This window comes from Pan troglodytes, chromosome 4, assembly GCF_028858775.2.
Source record: "Pan troglodytes isolate AG18354 chromosome 4, NHGRI_mPanTro3-v2.0_pri, whole genome shotgun sequence".
Taxonomy (NCBI): Eukaryota; Metazoa; Chordata; class Mammalia; order Primates; family Hominidae; genus Pan; species Pan troglodytes.
Genome location: NC_072402.2, coordinates 154030392 through 154046347, shown reverse-complemented (window position 1 = coordinate 154046347; position 15956 = coordinate 154030392). Strand labels below are relative to the sequence as shown.

General features: G+C 37.2%; 1 protein-coding gene across 8 annotated transcripts in view; it reads right to left on the bottom strand.

Moving 5' to 3' along the window:
• The window catches only part of SGCD (sarcoglycan delta), a 1029217-nt gene that overhangs the window by 401391 nt on the left and 611870 nt on the right, over window positions 1-15956 (bottom strand). For 6 of the 8 annotated variants that reach the window (XM_054684744.2, XM_054684747.2, XM_054684748.2 and 3 more), the window contains 2 exons: window positions 9078-9266; window positions 3902-3952 (listed from right to left, as the gene is read on the bottom strand). In XM_054684744.2, coding sequence (XP_054540719.1) covers window positions 3902-3952; window positions 9078-9266 — 240 coding nt within the window. The remainder of the gene's footprint in view (window positions 1-3901; window positions 3953-9077; window positions 9267-15956) is intronic. The other 2 variants (XM_054684749.2, XM_001134904.7) reach the window with 1 other exon arrangement.

Here is a 15956-nt window from a genome sequence, read left to right as displayed (position 1 = left end):
CCATTTTTCAGATGGATGGATTGAGCTAATGGATTAAAAGTGACCACACAGTCAAAGCACTGAGAGATGGAAGCATGATTTTCTCAGTATAGGAAGCACTTCCAAGTCCCCAAGCTAAGCTGGCACCAGCACTGAAGCGGATGCTACTCAAACTCACAATATATTAACAGTGTTAAATGAAAAGTATAACTAATGCCGATAATATCACTTTCACCCATTTACTAAGCGAATCTGTATATTAGCTAGGATGAAGTCTCCTACCTTTAATCTATTTCACACTCCATCATTACCCTTCTTTTCTCATGTAATTAAAATGTAGCAGGTAGTTGATACACAGAGAGAGTGTCTGTATTAAAAATACCTTTTCATAATCAAATTCAAGCACTCATCTCATTTATGATCTGTCTACCTTAATAAATCAACCAATACTTCATTTTAGAAGTCATATAAAGTTCTATTAACCCATCTTTATACATTTTAATTTAAAGTGACTGCCTATTCATAATTTTCTCCCTTTCATTTATCCAATAAACACATTCTAAGTGTCTGCCATGTACTTTATATGTATCCTCACTCCCCTCAACTTGAGTTAGTTTGACTGGGTTGCAGTTCCTTGAGCTTACTCAAAACAGATGATGTGTCAGGGTCCTGAGTTATGGAACATGCTGGCTGTTCTCTCTGGCTTTTACTGTTTTACAATGTGTCCAATTTACAAGCATTAGAATGCCTTCCTCTGACCCTCAGTGGATCTTTATCTTACTTCAGGGTAAATAAATCATGTTTTAGACATTGCACTGAACAAATTCAATTTGTCTTCATGAAAAATAGCCCTTGGAAAATGGGCAGCATTGTGTACTGAAGAAGAGCAGTGACTGTAGAGCCAGACTCCCTGCAACCCATCCCAGTTTCATCATTCACTGATTGTGTGACCTTGGGCAAGTTACTGCACTTCTTGGAGCCTCCACTTCCTCCTCTGTCAAATGTGGATAACAAGGGTGCTTAGCTCATAGGGTTCTTATGTGCATCATGTGAAAACCTTATAAAGTTAATCCTGTATGAGTTTTTATGAAATAAATGGAAATTCATTTCTTACATGATCACAAGTGACAACAGTTTGGATTTTGTAATGTTAACGAATAGAAACTAAAATAGAAATCAGGAGATCTATATACTACAGGTATAGGTAGCTATCATTTACTGAGGTCCTACCATGTCAGCAACATGATCAGATACTTGATATCCATTATCTCCTTTGTGTGGTCTGCAAAAGGCAATCTACAGTTAACATATGTTGAAAGCCTACTGAATAGCAGGCATTGAGCAGGGCTACAAAAATGTATAGAGAATAATCCCTGCTACTGAGAGAAGTTTCCAGAGCAGCTGGGGTGCTCAAGCTGGTCAGAAAACTTTGCTATCTACTTTGGTTCCAACATCTGTAGAATAAGGATGTCTGATGAGGTGACTCCTAAGTTTCCTATTTCATCTAATTTTACAAGTACTGGGATAAGATATCATGCCATCCACTGATGACTCCTAAGCCTTTTGTGGTTTTGTCACTTAATAACCACTTGTGCCAAATGATTGTCTACATGATCAATACTACAGTATTTTGGAAGGTCTTTGAGGCCAGGTTATTCTGATTGGGCTGGGAGAATGCACTAGCAAAAGTAACAGCTCTCTATTAGAATGAGACTTCATACAGCCTAGGGAAATATAAAATGACAAAAATCAGTGTGCAAACAGGAAGATGCCCGAGATGACATCTAGTCCAATGCATTTAGTGCTATACTGGGTTCCAGAAGAGAAAGGCAATGTAGTTCATGGCCAGTTAGGGCTGGAAATCCAGTTTCTGACACTCATGGCATTATGCACTGCCCCACAATATGACAAACTAGCCAACAGACCAGGATCCATAGTCAGACTGCTTGGGTTCGAATCTCTACTCTGAGGCTTTATAGCTGTGTGATCTCAAATTAGGTTATTGAGCTACTCCCCAATTGTAAAATTGGTATCCAAATAGTAGCATCCTGGATAATGATTAAGTTAGATAATATTTGCAAACTGTAACTGCGACAGTGTAGTGCCTGGCAGAGAATAAGCCTGCAGTAAATGATGATGATGATGATGATGATGATGATGATGATGATGATGATGACTACGACGATAGCAAACACTTCTATAAAGTGTTTACTATGTGCCAAGCGCTAAACAATGCATTTATCACCTCCTCTAATCTTTACAACAATCCTAGGAGGTAGGTATTGTCATTACTCCTAGGAAATGGCAGCACAGGGAGGTTGAGAAACTTATCAAAAATCACATAGTAAGAGACAGAATCCAGATTTTTACTTAGAACATCTGTCTCCAGAGTTTGAGCCCTGAACTACTATACTGTCATGAAGGGTCTCTCATGACTTTCTGTTGTCAACACTGACTCTTCCTATGTGTCAGATTCTGCTAATAATGCTTCACATGAATTAACTCACTGGGTCTTCCACCAACCTATGGGTAGATATTAAGTTTATACTAAATGCTTATGTTAACACATCAAATGGACAAAACACAAGGTGGAAACAAAGCAAGGAGAAGGTCCTCAGCTACACAGCAAAGAGAAATTAGATAAAAACCAAACATTCGGAACTACCAGGGAACTACTCTAAACATAAAACGTCACTGGATACCTCAGATGAAAGTGACCTATGACACAAGGTCGGCAAAGATAACAAGCTATTTTTCCAGCTTCAGAATTCTGTTGAAGAGCCAGATCATTATTGCAATTTGGAGGAGGAGGTAAAGTGTAGTGGAAAGGTTGAGACAGGAAGTCAAACACCAGCTTTTTACTTACTAGCTGTCTTTCAGCAAGTCACTCAACTTCTCTGAGCCTTGGGTTTTCAGTGGGAATAACAATATTAAATTTGTAGAGTTATGAAAGTTAAAAGATTTTAAGGGCCACGTACAGTGAGTAGCACAGAAGAGACATTTAATAAATATTAGCTCGTTTGTATAAGCACAGTGTGTGATAAACTAAGGTCTATTTGTGGGTGTTTACAGTGTAGGTAAAACACACACTCTCCAATGTATGGGGAAAATGAAATATGTAGTCTCAATCTCCTGCCAATAATGAATACTGGAATATTCTGCTAAGAGCAGAAGAAAGCAAAATAACTTTTCTTCTGATTTACCTCTGAGACAAAGAAAACTTGGTAAGATGCTTGTCCAGATTGCTTTACTGGAAAGGCTCTTCCAGCATGTATCCTTGGGGATAGCACAGAATGCAAGACTGACAAAAAAAGTAAAATTCCAGATTTTCAATCTTGGATAGATCACCAAGGTTTCACAAACACTTTCAGATGACATCGTTCTTATAGTTCGTCATTACACAGGGGGTTTGATTACAGTGTGAGCTTTCCCAAATCTCAAATTGTTGAACAAACCAAACATACAAAATAATCACTCTTTCCTACATAAATGTGTGGGTATATGTGTGTGTGTACATATATATATATATATATAATTTTTTTTCCTCAATAGCTTTAGAGATACAAGTGGTTTTTGGTTACATGGATCAATAATATAGTGGTGACCTCTGGAATTTTAGTGTACCCACCACCGAGTACTGTATACTCTACCCAACAGGTAGTTTTTCATCCTTCATCATCCCCCTCCCACCCTCTCCTCTTCTGAGTCTCCAATGTCCATTATACCACTCTATATGCCTGTGCATACCCTTAGCTTAGCTCCCACTTATCAAAAAGAACATGTGGTATCAGATTTTTGATTCCTGAGTCACATCACTTAGAAAAATGGCCTCTGGTTCCATACAACTTGCTGTAAAAGCCATTATTTCATTCTTTTTTATGGCTGATGGTGTATGTATATCACGTTTTCCTTATCCACTCACCTGTTCATGGGGACTTAGGTTGGTTCCATATCTTTGCAGTTGTGAAATGTGCTGCAAAAAAAATATACATATGCAGGTCTCTTTTTGACATAATGACTTTTTTCTTTTGGGTAGTTACCCAGCAGTGAGATTACTGGATCAAATGGTAGGTCTACTTTGATGTCTTTGAAAAATCTCCAAACTGTTTTCTATAGACATTGTACTAATTCACATTCCCATCAGCAGTATATAAATATTCCTTCTTCACCACATCCACACCAACATCTATTTTTTAAATTTTTATTAGTAGCCATTCTGCTTTGGGTAAGGTGGTATCTCATTGTGGTTTTAATTTGCATTTCTCTAATGATTAGTTCTGTTGTACTTTTTTTATGTTTCTTGGCCATTTATATCAATTCTTTTGAGAAATTTCTATTCATGCCATTTGCCCACTTTTTAATGAGATCACCTGTTTTTTTTTCTCGCTTAGAATTCCTTATCAATTCTGAATATTAGTCGTTTTGTCAGATGAATAATTGCAAATTTTTTCTCCCACTTCATAGATTGTTAATTCTGATTACTATTTCTTTTACTGTGCAGAAGCTTTTTAGTTTAATTAGGTTCCATTTATTTATTTTTGTTTTTGTTCCATCTGTTTTTGTGGTCTTAGTCATAAATTATTTGCCTAGGCCAATATCCAGAAGTGCTTTTCCTAGGTTTTTCTTTCTAGAATTTTTATGTTCTAGAAGTTTTCAGGTCTTTAAGTCTTCCATCCATCTTGAGTTAATTTTTTCAATACAGTGAGAGAAAAGGATCCAGTTTCATTATTCTTCGGGTAGCTATCCAATTTTCCCAGCATCACTTATTAGAGTGTCCTTTCTCCAATTTATGTTTTTGTATACTTTGTAAAAGATAAGCTGATTTTAAATATTAGGTTTTATTTCTAGGTTCTCTCTTCGGTTCCATTGGTCAATGTGTCTACTTTTATAGCAGTATTATGCTGTTTTGGTTACTATAGCCTTGTAGTATAATTTGAAGTCCGGTAATGTGATGCCTTCAGATTTGATCTTTTTGCTTAGAATTACTTTGGTCATTTGGGCTCTTTTTGGTTCCATACGAATTTTAGAAATGTTTTTTCTAATTCTGTGAAAAACGATGTTGATATTTTGATAGGAAGTACATTGACTCTGTAGACTGCTTTGGGCACTATGGTCATTTTCATGATAATGAGTCATTCAATTCATGAGCATGGGATGATTTTCCATTTGTTTGCATCTTCCACGATTTCTTTTAGTAGTGTTTTGTATTTCTCCTTGTAGAGATCTTTTACCTCCTTGCTTAAGTATATTCTTAGGTATTTAAAATTTTTGTAGCTATTATAAAAGAGATTGAGTGCTTAATTTCTCAGCTTGGCCATTGTTGGTATATAGCAGTGCTGCTCATTTGTGTACATTGATTTTGTAACCTGAGACTTTACTGAATTTAGTTTATCAGATCTAGGAGTCTTTTGGAGGAGCCTTTAGAGTTTTCTAGGTATATGCTCATGTAATCGGCAAACAGAGACAGTTTGACTTCCTCTTTCCCAATTTAGATGCCCTTTATTTCCTTCTCTTTCCTGATTGCTCTGGCTAGGACTTCCCCTACATATATTTTTAAATCTCTGCATAAACTGCTTTACTGCCATCTCATTGATTTTTTTCTCTTTCTCCAACATAACATTGCTTAATACCTCATACTTTCCCCACGATCTCCACTGTCAGTAAATTATTATTTGTGCAAGAGAATTATAATTCTAAAAGAATATCCTTTATACCATGATTGATGGAAAATACGCTTTTAACTTGCATGGCAAGACCAATTTTCTAACACTTCAGTTCTATTTGCTCAAATGCATTATTGGCTATAAAGTACCAATTATGCCTAATAACAGCATTATTCTTATCTCAGTAAGTTTGGTAAAGCTTTAAGGACTCTCAATTTTGGCAATCAATTTAGTTAACTGCAGGAAAGAGCCGATTTCATATAGATTATTACCTTAATGTCATATAAGTGGTACTCAATATACATTTACATATACTTCTATTAAGCCTTCCAGATAAAATATACTCTAGAAGCAGTATTGGTATAATATCACAGTTATCAAAGTTTCAGCTCATATTTTCCACTTCCTCTACCCCTAAATCTTACAGGTTCTACAAATTAAATTTGTGACAGTCTTGGTAAAAATCACAAAATAAGGGATTAAGAGGATAGCTTCAAATAGGGGACTAAAGGTATACATGAGTACTAGCCAAGTTCTAGTGGAAAAGTCATAAATTCTATTTTGCTTTTTAGGCCCCACCACCCAGCCTCTCACCATCCTAAAACCAGAAATCTTCCAAAATGTCTTCTGATCCCTCAACCCTACATCCAACCAGAAGTCAAGGTATATCAATTCCATCTTTTAAATGTCTTTAAATGTAAGGTCCATAATACTGCCCTAGCTTCAGTATTCTCCTGTTTAATATTGCAACAGAGAAGTTTTACTAATTTATAAGTTTTTGAAATACAAATTAAGAACATCACAGAACATGCACATCGACAGATGGCAATTGTGGTCACTGGGACTTAAGGCCAAATGGACCCAAGGCATCCTCCAGAGCCCTCAGCTCTAAAAAACTTTCCCCATTCTATTGCTTCAGCACCTAGGCAAGCTCTCTAGAATGTAAATCTGATTATATCTTGCTCTCCTGCTTAAACATTTCTCTGAATTCTGCTTGTCTTTAAAGAAAGTAAAGTCCAGGCCAGGCACGGTGGCTCACGCCTATAATCCCAGCACTTTGGGAGGCCGAGATGGGCGGATTACGAGGTCAGGAGATCGAGACCATCCTTGCTAACACAGTGAAACCCCATCTCTACTAAAAATACAAAAAATTAGCCGGGCGTGGTGGTGCGCACCTGTAGTCCCAGCTACTCGGGAGGCTGAGGCAGGAGAATGGCTTGAACCCGGGAGGTGGAGCTGGCAGTGAGCCGAGATCATGCCACTGCACTCTAGCCTGGGTGACACAGTGAGACTCCGTCTCACAAAAAATAAAAAAAATAAAAAAATAAAAAAAAGTAAAGCCCAAGTTGAGAAGTATTGATTGAGTCTAATTCAGAAATGGAAGCTAATGTGCTCTAATACTCTAGAACTATTACCTTGGATGCCTACAACCCCATGGAAACTGACCATATAATCTTCCAAAGTTACTACTGCAATATAGATTTTATGCATTTTTCAAAAGAACTGAACTCTTAGCTGGATGTGATGTCTCATGCTTCTAATCCCAGCACTGTCAGAGGCTGAGGTAGGAGAACTGCTTGAGGCCAGGAGTTTGAGACCAGCTTGGGCCACATAGTGAGACACCCATCTCTACAAACAATTTAAAAATTGGTCAAGCATGATGGTGTGTGTCTGTAGTTCTATCTACTTGAGGGATTGAAATGGGAGGATTGCTTGAGCCCAGGAGTCCATGGGTGCAGTGAGCTATGATCGTACCACTGTCCTCCAGCCTCCGTGAAAAAGAGACCCTGCCTATACATAAATAAATACATACATAAAGAAAGAAAGATTTTTTTAGAAAGAACTGAATTATTTTCTCAAGATAGAAATTTGTAACATCAAGTAATATTTTTGTTTTTATGGTTTCCTAACTGTTACCACAAATATTAAAAAGTGAGCCATTCTGAGGCCTGAAGCAGTATCTGTAACCTTGGTTTATAGAGTCCTAATTAAGTCAAGCACCAAGAAGCCCTAGCATGAGTGACGGACAAAGCTACTCGCAGAAAAGACGCAGCCTTTGCCTTTCTCAAAGTTCAGTTTGTCTGGGAAATACATGTAAAAATTATTATCTGGAGTGGTAAATATAATAAGAGATACATAAATGGAACTACAGGAGTAGCAAGACAAGTTTTACCAGACAGGGAAGACAGAGAAAAGCACTCCAAGCAGAAGAAAATGTACAAGCAAAGGCAAGAAAGTGTGACTATGCATAGGATGTCAAGGATAAAAATGAACTTTGTAATTTAGAAAATGCAAATATCCATTATGATATTTGGGATTGTCACATGAAAATTTTACTGTTACTTTGTAAAGGTCATGTTTATTTATCAAACAAGAGGGTTTTGGTATTTGTTATTTGGTTTGTTTCTTGGTTTGTTATTTGTTTTTTGGTTTTTGTTTGTTTGCTTGGTTGCAAAGATCAGGTCTTGCTATGTTTCCCAGGCTGATCTTGAACTCCTGGACTCAAGTGATCCTCCCAACTCACCCTCCCAAAGTCCTGGAATTTAGGCATGAGCCAATGTGCCTGACCTAGGAGTTATTTTTATTGCCAATCTATATTACTCACTTTTGACATCAGAACAAGAAAGGAAATTATGCTCAATACAGCGGACTGCTGCCCAGTATTTCCTCATCAATGAGTTAGACTACTTACATTACTAGTATAGATCAGAATTTCTAGGTATAAAACCTCTAAATAACTCCAAAAGTCATTTTTCAGGATTTTCTTTTCATTTGAACTACAACAGTAAATGTCCAGTCTGTACAGGGACTCCAAATACCAATAGCAAAAGTTTCATTGAAGAAACATAAACATCAATTCTTAAAAAAAAAATTAAACACAGCTACATTCCTCTAATTTTCATCTTACCCAGACTAGTGGCAAAGAGGATCGTCCTCTGAAAAACCCAGGATATTCTTAACTAACCAGAGTGATGGATAATCAAACATAAATACTTAAAATTTTTAGATAGATAATGCTCACAGTATAATTTTACTCAAATGTTTCAACTCTCTACTTCAAAAAACCTTTTATAATCACTACACTTGCTGAAAACTTAATACTTTGAATTTATTCTCTATTGCTTAATTATTTAATGAAAGTGCTTGAAAGCTACAGGCTACAGAAACAGTTATCAAAATGGAGGGATAACATACAGGAGATTCTAAAGGAGGGAAATATCTTTAAGTTGGAGTACTAGCCCCTGAAGAACTGAGATTAGATAGAAGTCAATATCCATATTCAATCTGAACAGAAATGCTCTTTCACCAAAACACGAGGTTACAGATTTTTTGAGTCCTACTGTAATAACATCACTTTTCCACATTCCTTCATCATCTTGCCCCACGCTTCCCCTCCCGGAAGAAAGCTAAACAAACCTAGATGGTTTTACTTACAATTGTGAAGTTCATGACTTTGAGAATCCAGATGGTCATGGCCAAGTTCACCAGTATTAAAATCATGAGGAGCAGGACAAAGAAATACAGGCATCGTTTCCGCCAGCCGTAAATCCCCACCTTGTATACCTGCGGCCCCACGGAGCCAGGCATGGTGCTCCGGTGGTGAGTGTACTGCTCCTGAGGCATCTGAAATAAACGAGGCAAGAGAGAAGCACTCACATTAAACCGCTGAGAGAAGAGAAAAAAAATAAAGGAAAAAAAAAATCAACTGATGAAGAGATATGGCTGGCTGCTGTCTACATTTATACCCTCCGACAACTCTAAAAATCCGTTTCCTCTGGACAAAAGTGACTTCTCTGGATGCTAGCTTGAGGCTTCTCATTTAACACAGCCATGACTTCTGATGTGCACTGATACAGCCACAGTCACACACATAATGGGTGGAAAGGGACTCCTAGGAGGCCATTTTCCAAATGACTCAGAATTCCAACATCTTTGTGGGGGAGATGCTCAAAGATCTACCAAACCGAAGGAAAAATTTAGAATTACTGAAGAAAATAAGGTAACCCCAGCAGTTCACCTTAGTAATATAAAAATATTATTCAGGCAATTTATTTGGGGGGGGGGTGGTTAAAAAATTTTGAACACTATCATTCTGTATTGCCAGTCAGTGGCAACTGTGGCAGCTTTGACCGCTCCTCTATTTCAGATTTAAAAGGGGGGGTCCTTGCAGACACACAGCTGGAATCCCACTTGATTTGGGAATCTTCAACAAGTGATAGTCTAGTAAATACCTAACTACCCCCTGAGTTAGTCTTTGTGAGTTAGGCAATTCTAATCGTTATCAGGCAACTTATTTAAGAAACATAAAGGAGGGTCAAAGTCAAGTAAAATGTGAACATTAGCTCGTAGGCTAATGAGAGGATGAACTAGTTAAATTCTAAGCACAGTAGAGAGAGAGAAATTAGAAAAGGATTTGTCAATATATTATAAAGTAATACGTTGATGCCCTTTAGAATAAGGAAGGTTTTCCAAGTCCCTGCTGTTGACAAAAATTATCTTTGTACTAGAATTACTAATTAAGTGTCAACACAAATGTAGGTAAACACATCACTTCTATCCAATTCTAAAACTAAAACAAATTTTAAAATTAAATATAAATAAAGCTAGAAAATGCCTATCACTGAAACTGGAAAATAAGAAAGTACTACAAAGGATGATTTGCCTTAAACTAAATCATATGAATGTGGTACCAAGGGGTCTGGCACAAGGTCTCCTGAGCACAGCATCTCTACTCTGTCATAAGCCATGTGATAACAGGACCCCCACTGCCTATCTCCATTCAGATAATGGTACGGCCCTTATTTTTACTTCATTTGGCTGTCATGTAGACATGCTGCATTCCCTACAAATAAGACCTACTCCATTTATTTTCTTCTCAGCCAATAGCAATAAATTAGTAATATGTGGTGCCAGAGTGGCCATAATGAAAACCAAAATGCAGGCCCTAAAATCACATCCTTGGTTATTAGGATATCTTCCAGATGGTTCAGAATATGATCATTTTTTGGTTTTTAGATAATCATTAAAATGGACACATGAAATCTAAAAATCCCCTACAGAACTCATGGCCGTTAGGCATCAGTGGAATTCCATTTGAAAAACTGAGTGAATTCTTCCTTATGGCTAACTGAAATGCTCCATGAAGGCCTACATGGCATCTGTCTCATTCCAAACACATACCCTAGTGCCGAAATCAGTACCTAGTATATGTTGGAATATGTGTGTGGAATGATTGAATGGAAAACAGAATGCATAAATGATGACCCAATGAATGATTTCCCATCTGCTACCAGCTCTGCTGCTGTCTGGGGGTATGTAAAGGTTTAAGCTAAATACCATGGGCAAGTTCTTGTTTGTATACTTGCAAATTTTCACTTCAGGCTCCCAAAGCACTGGGTTCCCAGCCAGGCAGTGAGATTTGTGGTGTAAGAGGATCTCAGTTTTAAATCTCAGCTTCTGATAATTCCTCCGCAGATCAGGGAGGTGTTATAAGAAGACGGGAACACAACAAAGTCATCAATCACTGGCCTTTTTAAACATGAAGATCAAATAAAAGTAAAAATAATGCTTTATAAGCCTGAAATAAATTAGGTTTTTATTTTCCATCAGATCATATTCTGTGAAATAAGAAAATGATCACAGAATCTTAGAATCACGTGTGCAATTTCCTTTGATATTAATCAACTAATTGTGAATGAGCCAAATTAGGATTAGAGAAGTTAACCTGCTTGTGCAGGGCTAAAGGATTTGTGGCAGGGTAAGGTCTTGAACAATAATCTGGAATTCTCACAGGCAAGATAAACAGTGAGAAATTCTTTACAAATAAGTGTGCAGAAGCTGGTGATATTGCCACTATATCAGTTGCCTTTTCTCTGTCCTTCAACCCAATCGATGGTGTCATTACATAAACATAGCTATAAAATGGAAATGACATGTTCAATAAATGTTTATAAGAGGATGGAGGTATAGGTAGCATGCTTGTGATTTCTTGTTTTCATACACATACTGGTAGAACTTGGCAGAATGCAGTGATTATCTTGACTAAGGGTTCTCAGCCCTGGATGCACATCAGAGTTACTGATGGAGCTGTTAAAAACATTTGTACTCAGCCGGGCATGGTGGCTCACACCTGTAATCCCAGCACTTTGGGATGCCAAGGAAGGGGGATCACTTGAGGTCAGGAGTTTCAGACCAGCCTGGCCAACATGGTAAAACTCCATTTCTACTAAAAATACAAAAATTAGCTAGGCGTGGTGGCAGGCGCCTGTAATCCCAGCTACTTGGGAGGCTGAGGCAGGGAGAATTGCTTGAACCCAAGAGGCGGAGGTTGCAGTGAGCCAAGATTGCACCATTGCACTCCAGCCTGGGCAACAGAGTGAAGACTTCATCTCAAAAAATAAATAAGTAAATAAAATTTTAAAAACACACATCTGTACTCAGGTTAAGTAACAATCACAGAGGTAGCACCCAGGCATCAGTATTTATTAAAGCTTCCCAGATAATTCTAAGAGTAGACAGGATTGCATGCCATTGGTCTAGAATAATGCCACTCAACCCTAATTATGCACCAAAACACAAAAGAAACTGAACAAATATGGTACAAATTATGAGCTCCATTTTCAGAATCTGGAGCTCCGGGTGGAACATTGTGAAAAATCTCCCAGATGATTCTAAGCATTTGGGACAACATCTAAAAAATGGCTTTCACTTTTTTTCATAGGGTAATCATTGTAAGACAAAGTCTTGGAAGAAACTCTAGTGTGTAAAATAGCAAAAAAATAAGATAAAATAAAATAAAAAATAAAAAAAGTGGAGTTCCTCTGCTTAAAGCAGGGTCTGGCTACCCTTGAGGCATCTCTGCAGAATCCTTTGCTCCTGGGAAATACTAATTTTGTCCAAGACAAAATTGACCAGCTGTGGAAGTCAAGACCAGGAGGAAGCAGCTCCTTTTCAAGTCACACAGCAAATTAGAAGCTGAGCAGGGATTATAACTTGGATCTTTTGCTGCATGGTATAGTGGCTTATTGCATGTCGTCTCCACCACACCCTCTTTAATGAGTCCCATGAAACAGAATACTCCAGTCTCCAACTCATTAAAATACATAAGAAAGAAACAGTGAAGGGGATGAGCACTTTTCTACAAATAATTATAAAAGGAGGCCTTTCCATGCAAACATATGGTAATGGATACATCTGTTATAAAGAATCCTGCATGGAAAGGGAAATTTAGATATGCTGAGTACGTTCATTTTTCTAATCAAAAATTAAAACATGTTGAAAGATAAAAACAAAGATGAATGACAATCTCCAATCTATCATTCTTCTTATTCCTTCCCGGAACAAATGTACTGTCCGGGGAACTGAAGTTAAAACTTTAATTCCTCACTTGGGCAGACCCCAGGCCTTTGAAGACCCCAGGAGAGGCCCCAGTAAATCATGACAATAGTCATACAATTTTATAAAATTTTTAAAAGATGTTTTAACTGCAACTCGCTAAACCCTATCTTTTTCTATTCTGACTTCCCCTCGTGTTAGCTCTGGAGGATTTACATGCATTTTGGAGATCTAAGAAGAAGTTGGCTTAGTGGTTCATATAGTTTGAATGCAGAATATATTTATATGGTTTGCAGCACTTCCCAGTAGAGGTACGTTACTGCTAGCTCTCCTGGTGTAGGAATGTCTTCTAGGAATACTCCTCCCACCCATAGCTCCAATTCACCAAGCATGGTGACATAAAGGAAGAGGACCAAAGGACACGCTGCAATATAAACCCGACCTACAATGGCCAGCACCAGAAATACATGGGTAGTAGAAAAGACAGAAGCTAGTCAAAAGTTTATTTGATAATCATGAGATATGTAAAATGTCAAATGTAGAATTCAACTGTCATTGATGCCTCATCAAAACAAATGCTCTATTGTCAATAATACATTGAATTTGGCATATATAATCACAAATGTTCCATATGTGTTTTATTTTGTATGAGAATTGTGGAAAATATAATTAACCAGAATACTTGGGTTTGTAGGTTATGTATACCATGTGTATCTTTGTGTAAAGTTGTGTGCATTCTACATTACAACCATCAATATTTAAAAAGTTTTGTCAAAATTGCCATAAAAATAATTATCTTTCCATTGTCTATAGAGAAAGTGATAATGGCATATAGCTGTCATACGAAGAGACAATTAAAGGCTATACAACCAGAAAGTACAGAAAAAAGTATGTGAGGCAGTTAATTATTAGCAATATTATCCTTCCTGATTTTGTGATGTCATCTTTTAAAAATTAATAATTTAATTTCCTTTCTCATTCTAAGTATATATTCATGTTGTTAACTTGTTTGTATTCCTAATATTTTTAGTTTTTTCTTATCCCAATTGATTTTAGCAGTAAGGTATTTTTAAGTTATGGTATGTACTTTTAGATATAATGCTATTGCACAATAGAATACTACAGTATAAAGATAAACTTTAACTGCACTGTGAAACCCAAACATTTGTGTGATTCACTTTATTGTCATGTTTGTTTTAATGGAACTAAAGCAAATGCATTTTTTAGCAAAACATTTGTTCAATGAATGAATGAGTGTACATTTGTTCAATGAATGAATAAATGAATAAAAATCAAGCCAACGTTAAACAGTAAAGTATATTCTCTAGTAATAAGTAACTAGCTATGTCAGAAGAAGTAAAAACTTACAGAACTTTGTTTTTCCAAAGGCACATACAATTATACCAATGCTAAGCAGGCTTAAATCCAAAGCATTACTTCGTCATAAAGCTATTTTCAATGTTGACTTGTTTATAAACAAATCCACTTGACTTAAGGATCATCAGTTTCTTGAACACAAAATGTAAGAGGATTATATTTCCCAAAGAATGAATACAGTAAAACTTTCTGTTGTTTTGCCATGAGATGGGAAGAAACTACCAAAAGACAAGACAATGCTATTATATAATATAACCACCTGCAATCATTAATTAATTAAATAGTGGTCAAATATTTTAGATGTAGAGTTTCCCAAGAAGGTCATTCTGAATGGTCATATTACTAAAGCATGTTTTGGAGAGCTGTAACCTCATGGTCTCAGGCATTCAAATGTTCCTACCTGGGACCACAAATGTTCCTAACTGGGATTGCATAGCATTACAGAGTCAAGGCTTGATATTAATTTAATCTAGCAATCTCAAGGGTTGACTTGGACTTGGGCTTGTGAGGTCAAGGATTGACTTGGACTTGGACTTGTGAAGAACCTCCTTTGAGGCTGTGTGGCCCTGTGTAACTTCTACCACTTCAACCACCACCAACACCTCAGTGACTCTGTGATGACCATGCAGCCACCTCCAGTAGCCTCATCAGGGCTCAACACCAGTCTGAGAAGCCTGCTAACTTTATGCAAATCCTACCCACTGTGAAGTTGTCACCGAGATCTTTGAACCAGGCCCAACCTACATGATACCTGGACCTAGCCATTGTCCATCTAATTAAGGAAGCTACGTGAGCTTCAAAGTGATAAGTCTGCCATTTTCGACAGATCTTTAATATCTTAACAGAGAAACTGCTCTGATTAGACTCAAGTGGTCATTAATTTTATACCATGCTGACTTTCCTTCCTATACTTGGTAGGAATCAAATGGCTACTGTGAAAATCTCTTATTGCTCCTCTTCTTACAGGTCATTGAGAAGATATAGGGATGAAAAAGGGTCATGGGTCAGGAGCATCCACAGCTGGTCCGCTTTGTGAGGCTAAGCACATATTCTAGTCTAATACCGTTGAAGTGGTCACTTTTTGTTTGCATCTTTGTTCCCACAGGGCTCTTCTTCAGGAGAAGAACAAATGTTTTCCTTTTTTGCCCCCTGGAAATAGTTACAGTATCTACATTACCAATTTGCTGTGCAAAAATGCATTATGTTTTCAGGGATGATTTGTAAACAAACAAACAAAAAACCCAGTGAACTTCCTAAAACACATCAATGCCATCAAGTTTCCTAATGATCTTTCTTTTGGGCCTGTAAAATTTTATGGGCCATGATCAACTCTACCATAAGGCAGAGCTGAGAACAAGAAGGGGCATTGGCAGGCATTTTACTAATGTTTGACTCTGCTCTCCACTAGGCTTCATAATCTCTTGTTCCATAAAGGAATTTATGGGGGTGGGCGCTGTGAGTGCAGTTCTCTGTTCAGTTACGCACTGTCAGGGAGAGACATGGCAAAGTACAGAGTTGACTTTCAAAAAAAATTCCAATCCCAATCTATTTTTCAACAGTAAAATATTTATATATTTTGACATCTACTATATATGTCAGTAG